General features: G+C 46.0%; 1 protein-coding gene across 4 annotated transcripts in view; it reads right to left on the bottom strand.

The window, feature by feature from the left end:
• Kirrel3 (kirre like nephrin family adhesion molecule 3) overlaps positions 1-15,440 on the bottom strand; it is a 537,752-nt gene that overhangs the window by 70,830 nt on the left and 451,482 nt on the right. For all 4 annotated transcript variants that reach the window (XM_090319700.1, XM_090319698.1, XM_090319699.1 and 1 more), the window contains exons 3-4: positions 8,294-8,443; positions 1,528-1,677 (exon numbers count right to left, since the gene is read on the bottom strand). In XM_090319700.1, coding sequence (XP_090175826.1) covers positions 1,528-1,677; positions 8,294-8,443 — 300 coding nt within the window. The remainder of the gene's footprint in view (positions 1-1,527; positions 1,678-8,293; positions 8,444-15,440) is intronic.

Raw genomic sequence — 15,440 nt, forward strand, 5'->3', positions numbered from 1 at the left:
GGGGGAGAAAAAACAGAAAGTAGTGGGGCTCTGGTGGCTCACACTTATAATCCTAGCTACATTGGGGTCTGCGATCTGAGGATCAGACAGGGCAGGAAAGGCTATGACTCTCTTATCTTCAATCAACCACCCCAAACTGGAAGTGTTGTGGCTCAAAGTGATAGAGCCTTAGCCTTGACTATAAGGCTCAGGGAAACTGCCCAAGTCACTGAATTCAAGACCCATGACCAACCCAAACAAAAAACAAGGAAACAAAAAAAAAGAGAAAAAGAAAAAGAGAGAAAGGAAAAAGGAAAGAAAGAAAAGGAAACAAAAAATTCCAAGTCTCTGGTCCTCTCTCAACCCCCCATAGAATTGTTATGTCATTTGGGGAGTGTGTTTATGTGTGTGAATGGCTGTTGATTCCTTTTATAATGGCTGTACCTCTTAAGGCCCACCTCCAACTCAGTCATTCAACCTATTTATCCTGTGAGATGGTTCATTTCCCATCTCTCTCCTTGCAGGCCAGAAGAGACTTGCAGGGCAGAGGTTGGAGAGGTTAGCTTTGCTCTCTGCCTGTCTCAGCTCAGCTCTGAGCTGGTAAGTGGTCCTCTGGGGCCTGTCTACTGCGTGCTTAGAATCATCTGCTCTGTGTATTTGCCTGTGTAGATCTGAAGATAACCTGACGTGCTCTTAAATATTTCATTTCCAAGTGGCCATGTGTTTTATCTGCCAGGCCACGAGGCAGCACCCCAGTTGCTGATTCTGCCATCGGAGTTCCACAGCAGTTGTCTAGCCTGGACAGTCGGGCTTTTCTCTCCTGCCCACCCCTGTTCCAGACACACATGTCTGGCAGAGACACTTCCAGAAGGGGTTGGGGAGGTGGAGCAAGGAGCTCTGGTTGGGAGACCCAGACCTTTTGTTTCTTTGAGCCCCAGTTTCTCACTTAGGGTAATCATCTCTGACCCCTAGACTAAACAACAGAGCTTTGAGGGTTGCTTCAAGCTGCGTTGCAAATGTGAGCTGTTATTACTTTCGTGCCAAGCCTGCTTCTTGGTATTTCTGATTCTCTAGAACATCTAGACAGTGGTTCTCCAGAACCCGCCCCCCCATAAACTGAGCTTTACAACAGACTCAGGAACGTGAGTCCTCAGGCAGGCCTGCCCCAATACAAACCTCTTCAGTAGAGCTGTCCAGGGGCACATGCTGCTGGATGGGGGAAGCAAGGGTAGGATTGAAAGAAGAGCCTGACTTTACCTTAAACCAACCAGGATTGGCAGAAGCCAGATGTGGCAAGAACAGGAGTCACTGCTATTTCCTATGGATACAAGTCATAGTGGAAATCAAGCTCTGACTCTAAGCAGAAGAGGAGAGAAGGTCTCAGGAAGAAGGGGTGCACGGAGCATGTCACCCCCTTTCCTGTCCCTCTTCACATGGTAGAGTATCCAGAAGCTTGCCTTAGCTCCCTGGTGCAGTCAGGAGCCTCCTGGAGCTGAGCCCTGGGGTTTCCCAGACCATCTATGTCCCTCTTGTGCATGTGGCTCTTACCCAGTACAGTGAGGCGGGCAGGGCGGGACCGGATGGCAGCCTGGATGGCCTGGCACTCGTAGACAGCATCGTCCTGCAGCTCTGCCCTCAGGATCTTCAGGTGATGCTCTCCTGACAGATGATTCCCCACCACCAGGTACTGTGGGTAGCCTGTGGAGGAAGACAGCAGGCGGGTGAGATCTTTGTCAGCTTCTTTCCCCGTGGCTATTCGTCAGTGCCACAGACCCTGGAGAGAATGGTTTGCAACAGCTGCACTATGCAAAAATAAAGCACGCTCAAGAAAACATGCAAGTGATACACAGCAGATGTAGGCAGAGCTTCTGGTCTCTTCTTATTTTTTTTTTTTTGGCCGAGGGGGAGCACCTGGAAAATCTTTTCCAGAAAGAGAAGGAGAATCTAACACCTGACCTGTCCATAGAACACCAGATGGGCTTTATCTGCGTAGTAAGCCAGCTTTGGTCCTTAGAGTGATTTCTTCCCTAACTTGTGCTCTCTCCACTACCAGCCCAGAGTCCCTTCTTGCTATTGCAATTCCAGCTCTCTGGATTTTTGTTTCATGTTGTTTTATTCATTGATTTTGGTTGTGTTAGTATCTGAACTCAACACAAACTAGAGTTCTATCACTTTGAGCTATAAGTCCAGTGGATTATTTTGGAAGAGGATACTGGGGCTTGAACTCAGGGCCTGGGCACTTTTTCATTCAAGGCTGGTGCTCTACCACTTGAGCCAAAGCTCTGCTTTTCTTGGTGGTTAATGGGAGATCAGATTCTCTCAGATTTATCTGCCCAGTCTGTCTTGGAATCTTGATCCTTACACCTCAGCCTTCTGAGTATCCAGGATTGCAGCATCTGGCATGGTCCCAGCCTTTTTGCTTTATTTAATTTTTCAGCAAGGGTCTTGTATTTTTGCCTAATGATGGATAGAGTTGGACTGTTATCCTCTTACTTACGTCTCTTGCATAGCTAGGACTATAGGGATAAACTGTCATGCTTGGCTTAGTAGTTGGGTATGTATTAGCTTTTGACCTAGGCTGGCCTCAAACCATGATCTTCCTGAATTCTACCTCCTGAGTGTCTGGGGTTACAAGCACGAGTCACCACTCTTTTCTTCTTTTTCGGAGTCTCAAAAAGCTCCCATGTTTCTGCATATGAATAAATGTGCATGGCCTTCTCCTGGTCATCTGTTATCTATCGTGAGTTTATTTCAGACTAAAATTGTCACATCTTCAGAGGGAAGAGGGAAAGTTTAAGCTTCTCTTTCACTAGGGCAGAGGTAGAGAGAGACAGAGGTGGCACAGCAGTGAGAGGTATGCTGAGTGTAGAAAACACAAAAGCAAGACTTTCCCAAGGTGGGGTGTGTGTGTGTGTGTGTGTGTGTGTGTGTGTGTGTGTGTGTAGGGTGTGTGTGTGTGTGTGTGTAGGGTGTGTGTGTGTGTGTGTGTAGGGTGTGTGTGTAGGGTGTGTGTGTAGGGTGTGTGTGTAGGGTGTGTGTGTGTGTAGGGTGTGTGTGTGTGTGTAGGGTGTGTGTGTGTGTAGGGTGTGTGTGTGCGTGTGTGTGTGTGTGTGTGTGTGTGTAGGGTGTGTGTGTGTGTGTGTACTGTGTGCATATGTTGTTGGATTGGGTTTAGGAGAATTGGAGAGGTAAGTATTAGATAAGAAAGGCTAGAAAGAGATAAAAATGGTAAGTATGGGCAGACCCAGCTGGGTTATTGCTCTGGGAAGTGGTATGCTCAGTACTGGGGTCTACTAATGCAGATCTAATACATGAGTCTCATAAACAGGGAGAGAAAGAGACAGAGAGAGATACAGAGACAGAAACAGAGAGAGACAAAGATTCATGAGAAACAGTAAGAGGAAAAAAAAAAGGAATGAAGACACGAAAAGCTTGGAAAAAGATCAAAAGCAACTTCTGGTGAAAAGTTTTGTTTCACGATGGTCAAGAAATAGAAATCCAGGCCCAGTTTACCAGCGTCTACGACCTAGACACCTTGAATCATAGTTGTCCCTTTCTAGTCATCCTGCTTTCCCATCCCTCAGGCCCTAGGACCTGATTAACCACTTACCAGGCTCTCAGGACACTTAGGAATTTGGGGCCCCTTACACCACTGGCAATGAATAATAGATAAATAAAAGTTTGAGGTTGATAAATCATTAATCAGCTTTCTTGCTGCCCTGTGGAGTGGAATATAAATGCCGACTTCAGTCATGGCTGGCCAGGCTGGGCTGTTTCTTTCTCTCCTGGATCTTGGGCTCTAAATCGCCGTCGTTTATCCTGGCAAGATACATTTTCCATCTCACCCCAGCAATCTCTTCACCCTGGAATTTTCAGATGGACTCCCACATTTTCTCCCTGCCCTGGTTCCCCTCTCCTGCACTTTGGTAGCCTCAAATGTCTCTATTTTCTAAAGGACTTCTGTCCAGGTAAGTCACAGTTCTCAAGTGGATACATCCAACCTCTCAAAGAGGAGACAGGGCGTACGCAAGTCAGAAACAGAAACAGACCCAAACAGAGGGCAACGAAGAGGCCTTGCAGACATTGTCTTCAAATATTTCCTAGTCTCTTGTTGTAGGTCAGATGTGTTCACGTCACACCCATGGGCCGAATTCTCAGCAGGAATGCTTCCGAGATGTTTTTAACTATTTGGGTTGCCAAAGAAGGATCTGCTCTACTACAGAGGATAGTGAGGTCCCCAGAGGTGATTTCTATACTGGATGGAAGATTAGATCCGGTGGGATCTAAGACCATTTCATTTGCATAAGCCTAGGATCTAGAGATAGGACAGGTTTCTTAGAGATGGGCATCGTCTGTCAGATAGGAGCTGCCATCCTCCATCAGGACTCCCAGCATACCTGCGGGCTTGCAGCAAAGTCCTTCATAGCGGCCATTGTCCACATCATGCTACCACAGGGCCCTGCCCTTCATAGGGGACCCAGAAAAGCACACAAGATCAGCTTTCCCTATCCTATGTCCCCAGGCAAATTTCTGCCCCGTGACCCATCCTTCTGCCCTCTAGTGGTAAACCCAGGTAGGTGAGGCTGGAGGAGCTGGTCCAGGCAAGGGGTGAAGGTGGGATTCTTGTACAATCTTCCCCCTGCTTCTGCCTTCAATGCAGCTGGCTCACTGCCTGGTCCCTTCCAGCCCAGCCTCTGGATCCCGCTGTCCTGTGATTAGTCTCTGATCTCCTGCAGGCATCTTGGCTGGAGCTGGTGTTTTTGTTGTCTTGCAAGCTATCAGCAGCAGGATTTCTCTCTCATGAGTTGCTGAAAACATCAGTGATGGGTTTGTTTGTATTTGCCTAATTAGGTGTCGAGCTGCGATGCTATCCCAAGGATTGGCAGCATCTTTGCAAAACATATTCAGAGGCAATGGATTCTGAGGAACTTTTAGCTCCTTATGCAGACTCACTACTTTCTATATGCAAAGGATTAAACTCTGTAGAGCCAGGGTGCTCAGTCACATTGCCTAGGTTAGGTATATTTCCTCAGTCTGTTGTCTTGGGCTGTCTTGGGTGAGGTATTTTAACTTCTTTGTGACTTAGTTTCCTTGTCAGCATAATGGGGACAATGCTAGTCCTCTTACAGGCAAAGATTCAATAGGGTAATCTATGGAAGCGCCTGGCTTATGATGAGTAGTGTAACTTAAATAAAACATCGTGAGGTAAGGTAAAGGGTACCATCTTTGGAAAGGACAGTGGACAGGGTAGGTGGTCCTTTGGGGCTAGCCATAAAGGCTTTGTGCATTGGGATGGATTATAAAACTGAATTCATTTATCAACTGGGTCTGGGTTTATCTATTCCCTCAAAAGCGGGAAAGGGTGCCTTTATTTCCTCTGGACAGTTGTAAATTTATGTGATAATAGCTGAGAAGCACTTGAACTTCTTAGGGAAACATTCTATGTTCTAGCCATATAAGAGAATGTGTTTATAAATTATTTTTTAAAAAGCGTTTCTGGCCTTGTGTTTATAAATCACTGTTTTCAGTGTTTCTGGCTTTGGCTAGAGAACATTAAGTCTACACGAAGGGTACCATTCTTAGTGGACTGGATGGGATGGCAGTAAACAAATGGAAGACAGAATTGCAGATGGCAGAGGCCCTACACAGTGAGCCTCAGTTTCCCTGCAGGAAAACCACCAGGGTATTAAGCATTCTACAGGTGAACAGAATTCTTTCTCTTTCTTGTGAGGAAAGGGAGCATGCAATTTTTTAGCCTGTGAGAACCTATCATCATAGTCAGAATGCTGTTTTGGAACAAGTGAGGTAATGCAGGGTTGTGTCTCTCAAGATCTTGAGTTATTTGGTCCTGGCACCTTCTCTCTGTAACCAAATCAAGCTGGAAAAAAGTTGATCTCAGGTCATCTGAGCCCTGTCCTTTGGCCCTGAGAAGCAGGCTTGGATCTGAGATCTCAGGAAAGTACTTATAGCCAGACATAAGTGGCTCACATCTGAAATCCTAGTTACTCAAGCGTCTGAGATCTGAGGATCATGGTTTGAAGCTAGCCCAGGCAGGAAAGTCTGTGAGACTCTTATTGCCAATTAACTACCATCAGAAACCTAGAAGTGGCCCTGTGGGTCACAGTGATAGAGCTAGCCTTGAGAAAAAGAGCTCAGGGACAGCACCGAGGCGCCGAATTCAAGCCTTATGACTCACATACAGAAAAGAAGAGTAGGGCCTTACCCTTACTGTGATGACTACCTGTGAGCCATCTCTTGTCACCTAGGATCTCCTCTTGGTCAGACTTTTGTCCATGACCTAACATTAAAAGACATCACCCAGGACCCCACACAGCCTGCTTATCTAGCAACAGTGCAGGGCCAGGCTCAGAGCCATCTTGAATATGAGCAATTCTCGTTTGGGAAGGTCCTATCTCTCTCTGTTTTTTTACTCCCCAGGATAAGGTAGTTCAGAGCCTCAGAAATTGTCTGGTTCCCATAATACTTAAGCTTTATGGCAGCACAGTATATTTTAGAGATATTATTGTGTATTTTATCCATGCTCAGCCAGGCTGCAGCATTCAAGCTCAGTGACTGCTATTGACCATTGCTATAAAGTTTCAATATACATTTGGTGATGGGGGGAGCGAGATATAATTCACATTTAAAAAATATTAATCTCCCAGTCATCAGGTTCCTCTGTGCACTTTGATTTTTTTTTTTATTTTCCTGTAGCTGTATGCCACGAACAAGGCAAAACCACTTTTCAGCTGAATATATATTTCTCACTGAGCCTCCACCCTCCACCATTCCCAAAACACAGGGAGAATAACATCCAAATCTGTCCTGAATTTTTCTGTGCGTGCTAAGCCTAGCAAATATCCAAGTATTTATCTGTCCTAAGGCTGAGTAATGATGGCCAGTGGGTGACTGACCAGTAAGATGGCTGCACTCTTTTTCTCCCAGGGAAGAGTGTACATTGGAGAGGTGCTTAGCTGAGCTTGTGGTAGTCATGCATAGGATTTAAAAAATGGCACAACATGGCCCTGACGAAGAAGGTCACACAGCCACCCTTGGCAGCTGTGGGGGGCCCTCTACCCCAATGTAGCCACGGGGTGGCTGAATATGTTTGGACTTTATTTTCAATCCTTCCTGTTATTTCTCTCTTCCTTTTTCTTTTTTTTGTTTCTCTTCTTCTCCTTCTCCTTCTTCTTCTTCTTTCTTTTTTCTCTCTCCTCCCTTTTTTACTTTCCTTCCTTCCTTTCTCCTTTTTTCTCTTTTCCCTTATTCCTTCCTTCCTTCCTTTCCTTTCTCTCCTTCCTTTCTTCCTTCCTTCCTTTCCTTTCTCTCCTTCCTTCCTTCCTTCCTTCCTTCCTTCCTTCCTTCCTTCCTTCCTTTTTTTCTTCCTTCCTCCCTCTCTTCCTTCTTTTGTACTTGGGCTTGAACTCAGAACTCATACACTACTCTGGCTTTTTTGCATAGGTCTGGTGCTCTACCTCAGCTCCACAGCTCCATTCTCAGTCTTTTTTTTTGTGGTGGTGGTTAATGGGGGATGAGAGTCTCATGGGAGTCCTACCTGGGATGGCTTTGACCTGGGATTCTCAGATCTTAGCCTGCTGAGAGCTAGGATTATAGATGCAAGCCACTGATGCCCAGCTTTATGTTTTCTTTCCTTAGAAGCTACCACTAAGGCTAACCAGGATTTTTTAAATATGGCTTTCATTGACTTGATTCCCTTGTTGTTTGGGATGATGGATTGCATCTTTATAAAAGGGGATACTTGGGGCCGGGAGTTTGGCCTAGTGGTAGAGTGCTTGCCTAGCATGCATGAAGACTGGGGTTTGATTCGGTACCACATACATAGAAAAAAAGCCAGAAGTGGTGCTGAGGCTCAAGTGGTAGAGCTGTAGTCTTGAGAAACTCGGAGGACAGTGCTCAGGCCCTGAGCACAAGCCCAGAACTGGCAAAATAAATAAATAAATAAAAATAAAAAAAGCTCTCCCTTTAAAAAAAAAAAGGGGAATGCTTTGGGGGCCCAGACCAGAAATCAGGTGAATTGAAGTGAATTGTGTCTGGTATTGGCTCCCTAGAGAACACTGGACTCATCACCAGAAGCGAAGGGTTTCTTATAGCTCAATGAGTTCTGTTGCCTCTAATGCCTAGCGATTCTAGATTCAGGCTGGTCTAGCTTTATTGCCCATGGAATTGCAACAAGGACTGGAGATTGACCCCTCAAAATCTGCAGAGATGGGGCAGGGTGTGGTCTGTGGGAGTAGACTGGTAGAGAAGGAAGTGGCAAGCACGGGACCATTCTGGGGAGTTGGAAAATACTCACTGGAGAGATCGCGGCCTACGCCCAGAGCCAAACCATCTTTGATCCACAGAACAAAGCCATCGTATTCTGGAATGGCGCACAGCAGCGTCACTGGCTGTCCAGATACCACCACTTGGTCCTGGGGCTGCTGGCTGAAGGTGTAGACTTGGCCTAGGAAAGGGAGAAGCACCATAGTCTGTTAGTGCAGGCAGCTGTGCTTGAAGAGCTTTTCTCAAGTTCTGAAATCAGAGCTGGCCCCGAGGAATGCACTTCCCCCAGAGTTCCTTGCTTCCTGACAGAGTCTTCTGCCACCAGCATTATCTCTTGCTTTCAGGGGTTGACACCCCTCCCCTTCCATAATTCAACCTCTTTGCTAATCAGTACCCCACCAAAGGGCCAGCCATGCTCCTGGGTCCACCCAGCCACCTTTGGAACAGGCCACTCTCTTCTTACCATGGGGCATTTTCTTAACTCCTCTTGCTTGCAAAGTCATATGAACCCTGAGAGTATAAAGAATCAGATTGGCAGAGGGTGGAGTGGTAAGAGTTGGTGGCTGTGTTTTACTATGTCCTCCCCCCATATCCTTTCCTTTTTATTTTTTCCTTTAAAGGAAATGCCTCTTGTTTTTATTTCCTGGAGTTCATTTTGATAAGTAATATTTTTTATGATTAGAGCCACATAAATATACCTATCTGTTCTTCTCCTAAGAGTATCCTCTTTTGTCTCAGTGTGTGTGAATGCCTAGAGTCCTGTATAATTTGTCATGTCTTGGTGTATTTTAGATATAGCTTCTGCAAATGGGAGAAAACATGCATGGTTTGTCTCTCTGAGCTTGGCCTACTTTCTTAACATGATTTGTTCTAGGTCTATCCATTTCCCTGCAAATGACACAATATTATTCTTTCTAATGGCATATATGTACCACAGTTTTTTTTTGTTGTTTGTTTGCTTTGATCCACTCATCTATTGTGGGACATGTGGGTTGTTTCCATAGCTTGGCTATTGTGAACAGTGCAGCAATGAACATGGATGTGCTGGTGTCTTTATGGTAGATACCCAGGAGTGGTATGGCTGGGCTATAGGGAGGATCTATGTTTAGTTTTTTGAGGAAGCTCCAGAATGCTGTCCAGAGTGACTGTAATAGTTTACTTTCCCACTAGCCTTTCCTTTTCTGCAGCAAGCAGGCCCTGCTCAAATCTCCCTGAAGTTCATGTGTCTCATCCACAGTTCTGAACAAGGTAGCACAATAATCACCACTACTGGTACACAAACACACCGCATGTGAGTACAAGATGCTGGATCCTTCTCTAAGGAACTCCATATGATAATAGCTCTTTAATATTTTGTTTTATCCTTAAAAACAACCTAAAAATAGTAGGCATTATTTTTTTTAAATTCCCATTTCCCAGAAGAGGAAGCAAAACACAGTGTGGTGGGGAGATATACCAGGGGTGAGCTGGCTCATCACTCTCTGCTCCAGGGTGCTTACTTTGCCCATGGGAGTTATGGAAAATGCACCAATAGGGAACATCATTAGATGTCTGCAGGGGGTGGAAAGTGAGGGCTTAGTTCACTGAACTCCTGGTGAGCTGTCTGTGGTGGGGTGAGGAATGTGAATCTAATTCTTCCTGGCTCTGAAGACAAATTCTTCTATGCTGTGCTATGTTCCATGTAGTGACCTAAGTCTGGCCTGGAGGTAGACACTGAGGAAGGTGAGATGATGTGATCCGTGGGATACATTTGAGTGGACAATGGCACATAGGGTCATTGGTGCTTTATATAACCTCCTTTTCCCTGTGGTCTATCTAATTATGTTTTAGGATAGGCACCTCCCCATTTTAAAGGAAAGATACCACGAGCAGAGAGACACAGCAACCTGCTCAAGGTCACACAGTTAAAAGAATGATGGAGCCTGGCTTGGCTTGGGATCTGTTGGTCTGCATAGTCCTTGCTCTTGTCCAACCCTGAATATAAACATACAAAGAAGGGAAATGGAACCAGCTGCTGCCATGGTTTCTCCCCTCCAACTCAGCACCACTGAGATCCTAGAAACTGGTTTCTCTCTTTTGAGGAGACACAAAGCCCAGGTTGGGACTATACATGGAATCCAGCTCTCAAGGGCAGGTAGAATCTGGAAAATGAGGGAAGCTGGGTTTGCAGTGGAAAGTTTTGTACAACCTCAGGGCAGGAAATAGCCCCACATAGGTGTCAAAGCAGCAGGCAGGGGGCTGGTTTGCAGTCTGGAAAGGGCCTGGCTGCATCTCTGAGGAGGCTTGTGAAAAATCAAATTGACCTTGAGTTGTAGAAGTAATACTTTTTTGTTCTAATTTGAGCTTTACAAATTAGATTTCATAGGGCATTTTAATCAGCTATGTATCATGGAATTTTTTCTCTCTCTAAGTTTCTTGTCATTGCAGTATTTCTGACAGCAAAACAAGAGAGAAAAGAAGGGAAGAGATGAGTGAAAAGAAAAGGGAGAGGGCTGAAGGGACAAGGGCAAGAGAGAAGTCAAGAGTTGGTGAGAGAAGGAAGAGGGTGACAGACAGGAGGAGAAGGGGAAGAGAAAGAGGAGAGGAGGAGGAGGAGGAAGAGGAGGAGAGGATAAGATGAGAGGCGGAGGGAGAAGAAAAGAAAGGGAGGAGGAGGGAGAGTAGTAATAGTAATAGAAGGGTAGGAGGGGGAGGAGGAATGGGAGGAAGGAAAACAGTAGGAGGAAGAGAGAGAAGAGGGAGGTAGGAAGGAGATAGGATTCCTTCTGTAAGCTTTCTCTCTGCCTTAATGGTGATTTCACAGCTCATTCTTTTATCTGGAAATCTTTCTTGCAAGAAGGACAGTGTCAAGGCAGCTGCAGTAGCTGCCAAGATTGTGCTATCAGAAAGAATTATCAAGTTGTCAGCCGGGAGCTGAAGGGGCTGTAATGAGAAGGCCCTCAATGAAGTGGTGCCTAAGTCCTTTGAAATGTCCCTTACCAGGGGTAGGGGTATGTGTGTGTGTGTGTGTGTGTGTTAACTTCTATTTGCTCTGCTCCAATTCTGTTTTCTTTTGGTATAAGGAGCAGGTATTAATAAGAACACTTGGGGACTTGGGCGCAGGAGACATGGAGTAGGGGCCAGTATTGTGTGGTCATTACAGAAGCCAGATTCTGGAAATAAGTCATGTAGTCATGGCTGTGAGGGCAGATGAGTGGAAAGAGCCATGAAGTCGAGCTCTGGGCCTAACCACAGTGCCACTTTGGAAAGTTTCTTAGCATCAGAAATTGAGATTAGGCACTAGATACCCCTGAATAACAAACACCCAGGGCCTGTCTTCAGTGGGGAATATTCCATCTCTCTTCTGCAGGAGATTTATGAGGCCTACCATTTGACACTTCTGCACACTCTCACCTCCTTCCCCCAGTGGTCAGCTGCTGCCTGCTCACTAGTATTTTGCCACTGTGATAAAATACCTCATGTAAACAGGATATAATGTAGCTCATGGTTTCAGAAGGTTCAAGTCCACCATTGCTTGACCTCTTATGCTCAGGCTGAACAAGAAGCAGGGAGAGAATGTCTGTTCCAATCAACTTCTTCCCTCTCTATTCTATCTCAGGCCCCAGACTAAGGTATAAGACCACCTACATTTTAGGATATATCTTCCCCTTTAGTTAATCATCTCTGAAAACACCTCCAACATATCCAGAGGCATGCTTTATTATTATTACTTTTCTATTTGTACTGGCTGGGGCTTGAACTCTGGGCTGGGGCACTGAGCTCCTTTTGCACAAGGCTAGCCCTCTCACCTGAGCTACAACTCCACTTCTGGTATTTTTGTGTGTGATTAATTGAAGAGTCTTACAGGCTTCCTGCTCAGGCAGGCTTTGAACTACGATCTTCAGGTCTCAGCTTCCCGAGTAGCTAGGATTACAGGTGTGAGCCACCATTGCTTGGCTGCTTTATTAATGTCACAGGTGCTTCCTCCCCAATCCAGCCATGTTCACAGTCAAGGTTAGCCATCCTACTCAACTTCTCCAAACCTCTATTGAGCACCCCCTCATGTTTGTAAAAGAAAAAAAAAGAAGAACCAGAATGTATCTCCTTGTGGGAAGAGGCCATGGCTGTCTCTCTACCTGTATCCCTAGAGTCTGGTCCAGTGTCTAAGCATCAGATATTCCTCTGTTAAAGTGTTCCTGCAAATTTATAGCTCTACCTACTTCAGGTTGTCTCCTGAGATCTCTGGTCACCACAGGAAAATTGCTTTTGCATTGTAAACTACTGACCAGGCAGATATTGTGCTGAGTACACCACATAGAGGGGAAAAAGTGAGAAATGCAAAGGAAGGGCCTGAGTCTCAAGGAATCATGCTTGACAGGAGAAAAAAAAATCACCGAATTACTCATATGAGACCTAATAGATGCCCCATCTGGGTCTTTGAATGCACACACTTTATCTGCAATGCATTCTGGACATCACTCCCTATATTTTCCAGATGAATGGAATGCTATCGTTTGGATCTTAAATATCACCCAAAGGCCCACTTGTTAAAGGCCTAGTCTTTTTTTATTTTCAGGGGGCAGTTGTGGGGCTTAAACTCAGAGCCTGGGTGCTGTCCTTGAGCCTCTTTTTGTTCAAGGCTAATGCCCTACCACTTGAACAACAGCACCGTTCTGGTTTTTGAGTGGTTAATTGGAGGTAAGAGTCTCACAGGGACTTTTCTGCCCAGGGTGGCTTCAAACTGCAATCCTCAGATCTCAGCCTCCTGGGTAGGTAGGATTACAAGAGAACCACTGACACCTGGAGAAGCCTAGACTTTAAGGCACTTCTATTGGGAAGTGGTAGAATAAGAGGGGGGCCTAATGGAAAGTTTCAGAGTCATTGGGTCATTGCCTTTGCCCCAGCAGCAGGTCAAAGGAGGTGACTATTGCCTTTAGTCTTCCTGAACAGAAAGTCTGGGACACATGGAAGGCTTGGTTGTGATGCTAAAGAGCCAAACTGTGCAAACACACATGCCCACCATCATGGCTGTGGGTCAGGGCAGTCACCTGACATTCTGTTCACTTCTGCCTTAATGTTGAAGATGTTTGACAGCATTTACTGAGTCTTCCTGGAAGGTCAATGGACTATGAGGGGACAAGTAGTAGGTCCCATGAAGAGGCCATAGAAAGCTATTCTGTGGGTTAAGAAAGGCCTTGCTTCATGCATGGGAGTTGGAAAGCCAGAGATTCCTGGGACAAGGAGAGGGCCATAAGAGGGGGGATCATGGGAAAAAGATCATTCTAGTAGAGGAAGAGCTATAAGCAAAAGAATGAATGGTTCCCTCAGCTATCTGCCTGCAGGACCTGCCAGGATCAGAGGTATGGAAAGGACAAGGCCCAAAGGGGCAATATAGCCCGAGAAAGAACTTCAAACCTATCATTAACAGCATATTGGAGCAACTTCTCATCTTATCTGCACAATGGGGACCAGATATCTACTGTGCCCACTAAAGGCCAGGGTGTATGATCCTGACATGTCAAGTGTCTCATAAAGAACTTCGCCGCCTCCTCCTCCTCCTCCTCCTCCTCCTCCTCCTCCTCCTCCTCCTCCTCCTCCTCCTCTTCTTCCTCCACAAGTCTCTTCTGAGTCTGGAATTGTTTTTGAGATTTCTTTATTTATATTTGGTGCCACAAAGGTTTGAACCCAATGCCTTGCATTTGATGGGCAGCTTTTTCTATTGTTGACCCATGTCTCTGAGCCCTGAGCCTGTTAAAAAAAGTAGCAGAACAGTCCATGTCATGAGGGGTCCTGGAGCTGAGAACAGAGCTTTGCAAATCTGAACTCAGAGCCATCAAAAACTTGTTTCTCCTCAGCTGGGCAGGTGAGAGATCTGAACTTGCCTGTTTTTGCTGTGGTAGCTGGGCCCAGCCCATTTCAGAGTCTCCTGCTGTGCCAGGTCAGCCATGCAGAAAGAACTCAAATGTCACTGTCTGCTCTGCTATTAGTGACCAATTGAGGAAGGTTTAAGACTACTCATACTCTGGATATTTATCGCTAGCTTTCTTCCAGCCCGGAGTGTGCAGCAAATTGCCTCTTATGAGATTAAGGAAAGCCGTCCCTGTCCTAAGAAGCAGAAAACACAGGAGGAGGAAGGGAAAGAGAAGGAGCCAGCTCAGTGGCCCCCAGTGACAACAGAACAGTGCTAGGCAGGGCAGGAAGGGACACAGGCAGGGTGTTTCAGGTCCTATCTCAAAGCCCAAATGTTGGCTTCTGTTGTTTACCTACTGGGTCAGCACAAGACAGGAAATTCCCAGAATGTCATGCCATGACCTACTTGCAGGGAGGTGCAGGATAAAGGGCTGTGGACATGCACTAGCCTACTGATTGACATCTAACTAACCAATCAGATTTTTTGCCAGTTCTGGGGTTTGAACTCAGGGCCTGAGCACTGTCTTTGGGCTTTCTGAAGGCAAGGGCTCTACCACTTGAGCCACAGCACCACTTCTGGCTTTTTTCTGTGTATGTGGTACAAGAAATTGAACCCAGGTCTTTGTGCATGTTAGGAGAGCACTGTACCACTAGGCAACACTCCCGGATCCTAACCAGTCAGATTTTATGTAGGGAGGGTAAGCCACTAAGTACTGGTGACCTCAGGCAGGGATAGGAGCCACTTCTGTTATCTCCAAGACCTCTCTGGTATGGGGCAGAGAATAAGCTACAATAATTTCTTCTGTCAAGGGGCTTATCCCCTGGAAGAAGCAGGTATATGCTCCCAGAGCTGGAATAAAAGACCCTCCACAATTAGTGCCAACAGTGAGTCAAGATTAAGTCTCCAGGAAGGAGTCACAAAAGAGATGGCTTCTGCAATGGCTTGAGAACATAAGCAAGACAAGGACAGGAAGTGGGGTGAATGGGGAACGGACTAAGCCAGCTGTGGAAGTCAGAGTGTGCATGGGGAATAAAAAAAGTTCAACACACAGGGGCTAGACTTGCTAGCTGTCTTGCTGGCTTGAACTTGGCACTGTCCTTGGACACTTTTTGTTCAAGGTTAGCACTCTGCCACTGGAGCCACAGCACTGCTTCCAGCTTTTCTGTGTATGGGGTATTGAAGAATCGAAACCAGGGCTTCGTGTATGCTAAGCAAGCACTCTACCGCTACGCCACGCTCCCAGCCAGCAACAGAACTTTTGATGCAAGGTGCACAGAGTACTTTTCTC

The sequence above is a fragment of the Megascapheus bottae genome, chromosome 27 (assembly GCF_031878675.1).
Source record: "Megascapheus bottae isolate mThoBot1 chromosome 27, mThoBot2.hap1, whole genome shotgun sequence".
NCBI lineage: Eukaryota > Metazoa > Chordata > Mammalia > Rodentia > Geomyidae > Megascapheus > Megascapheus bottae.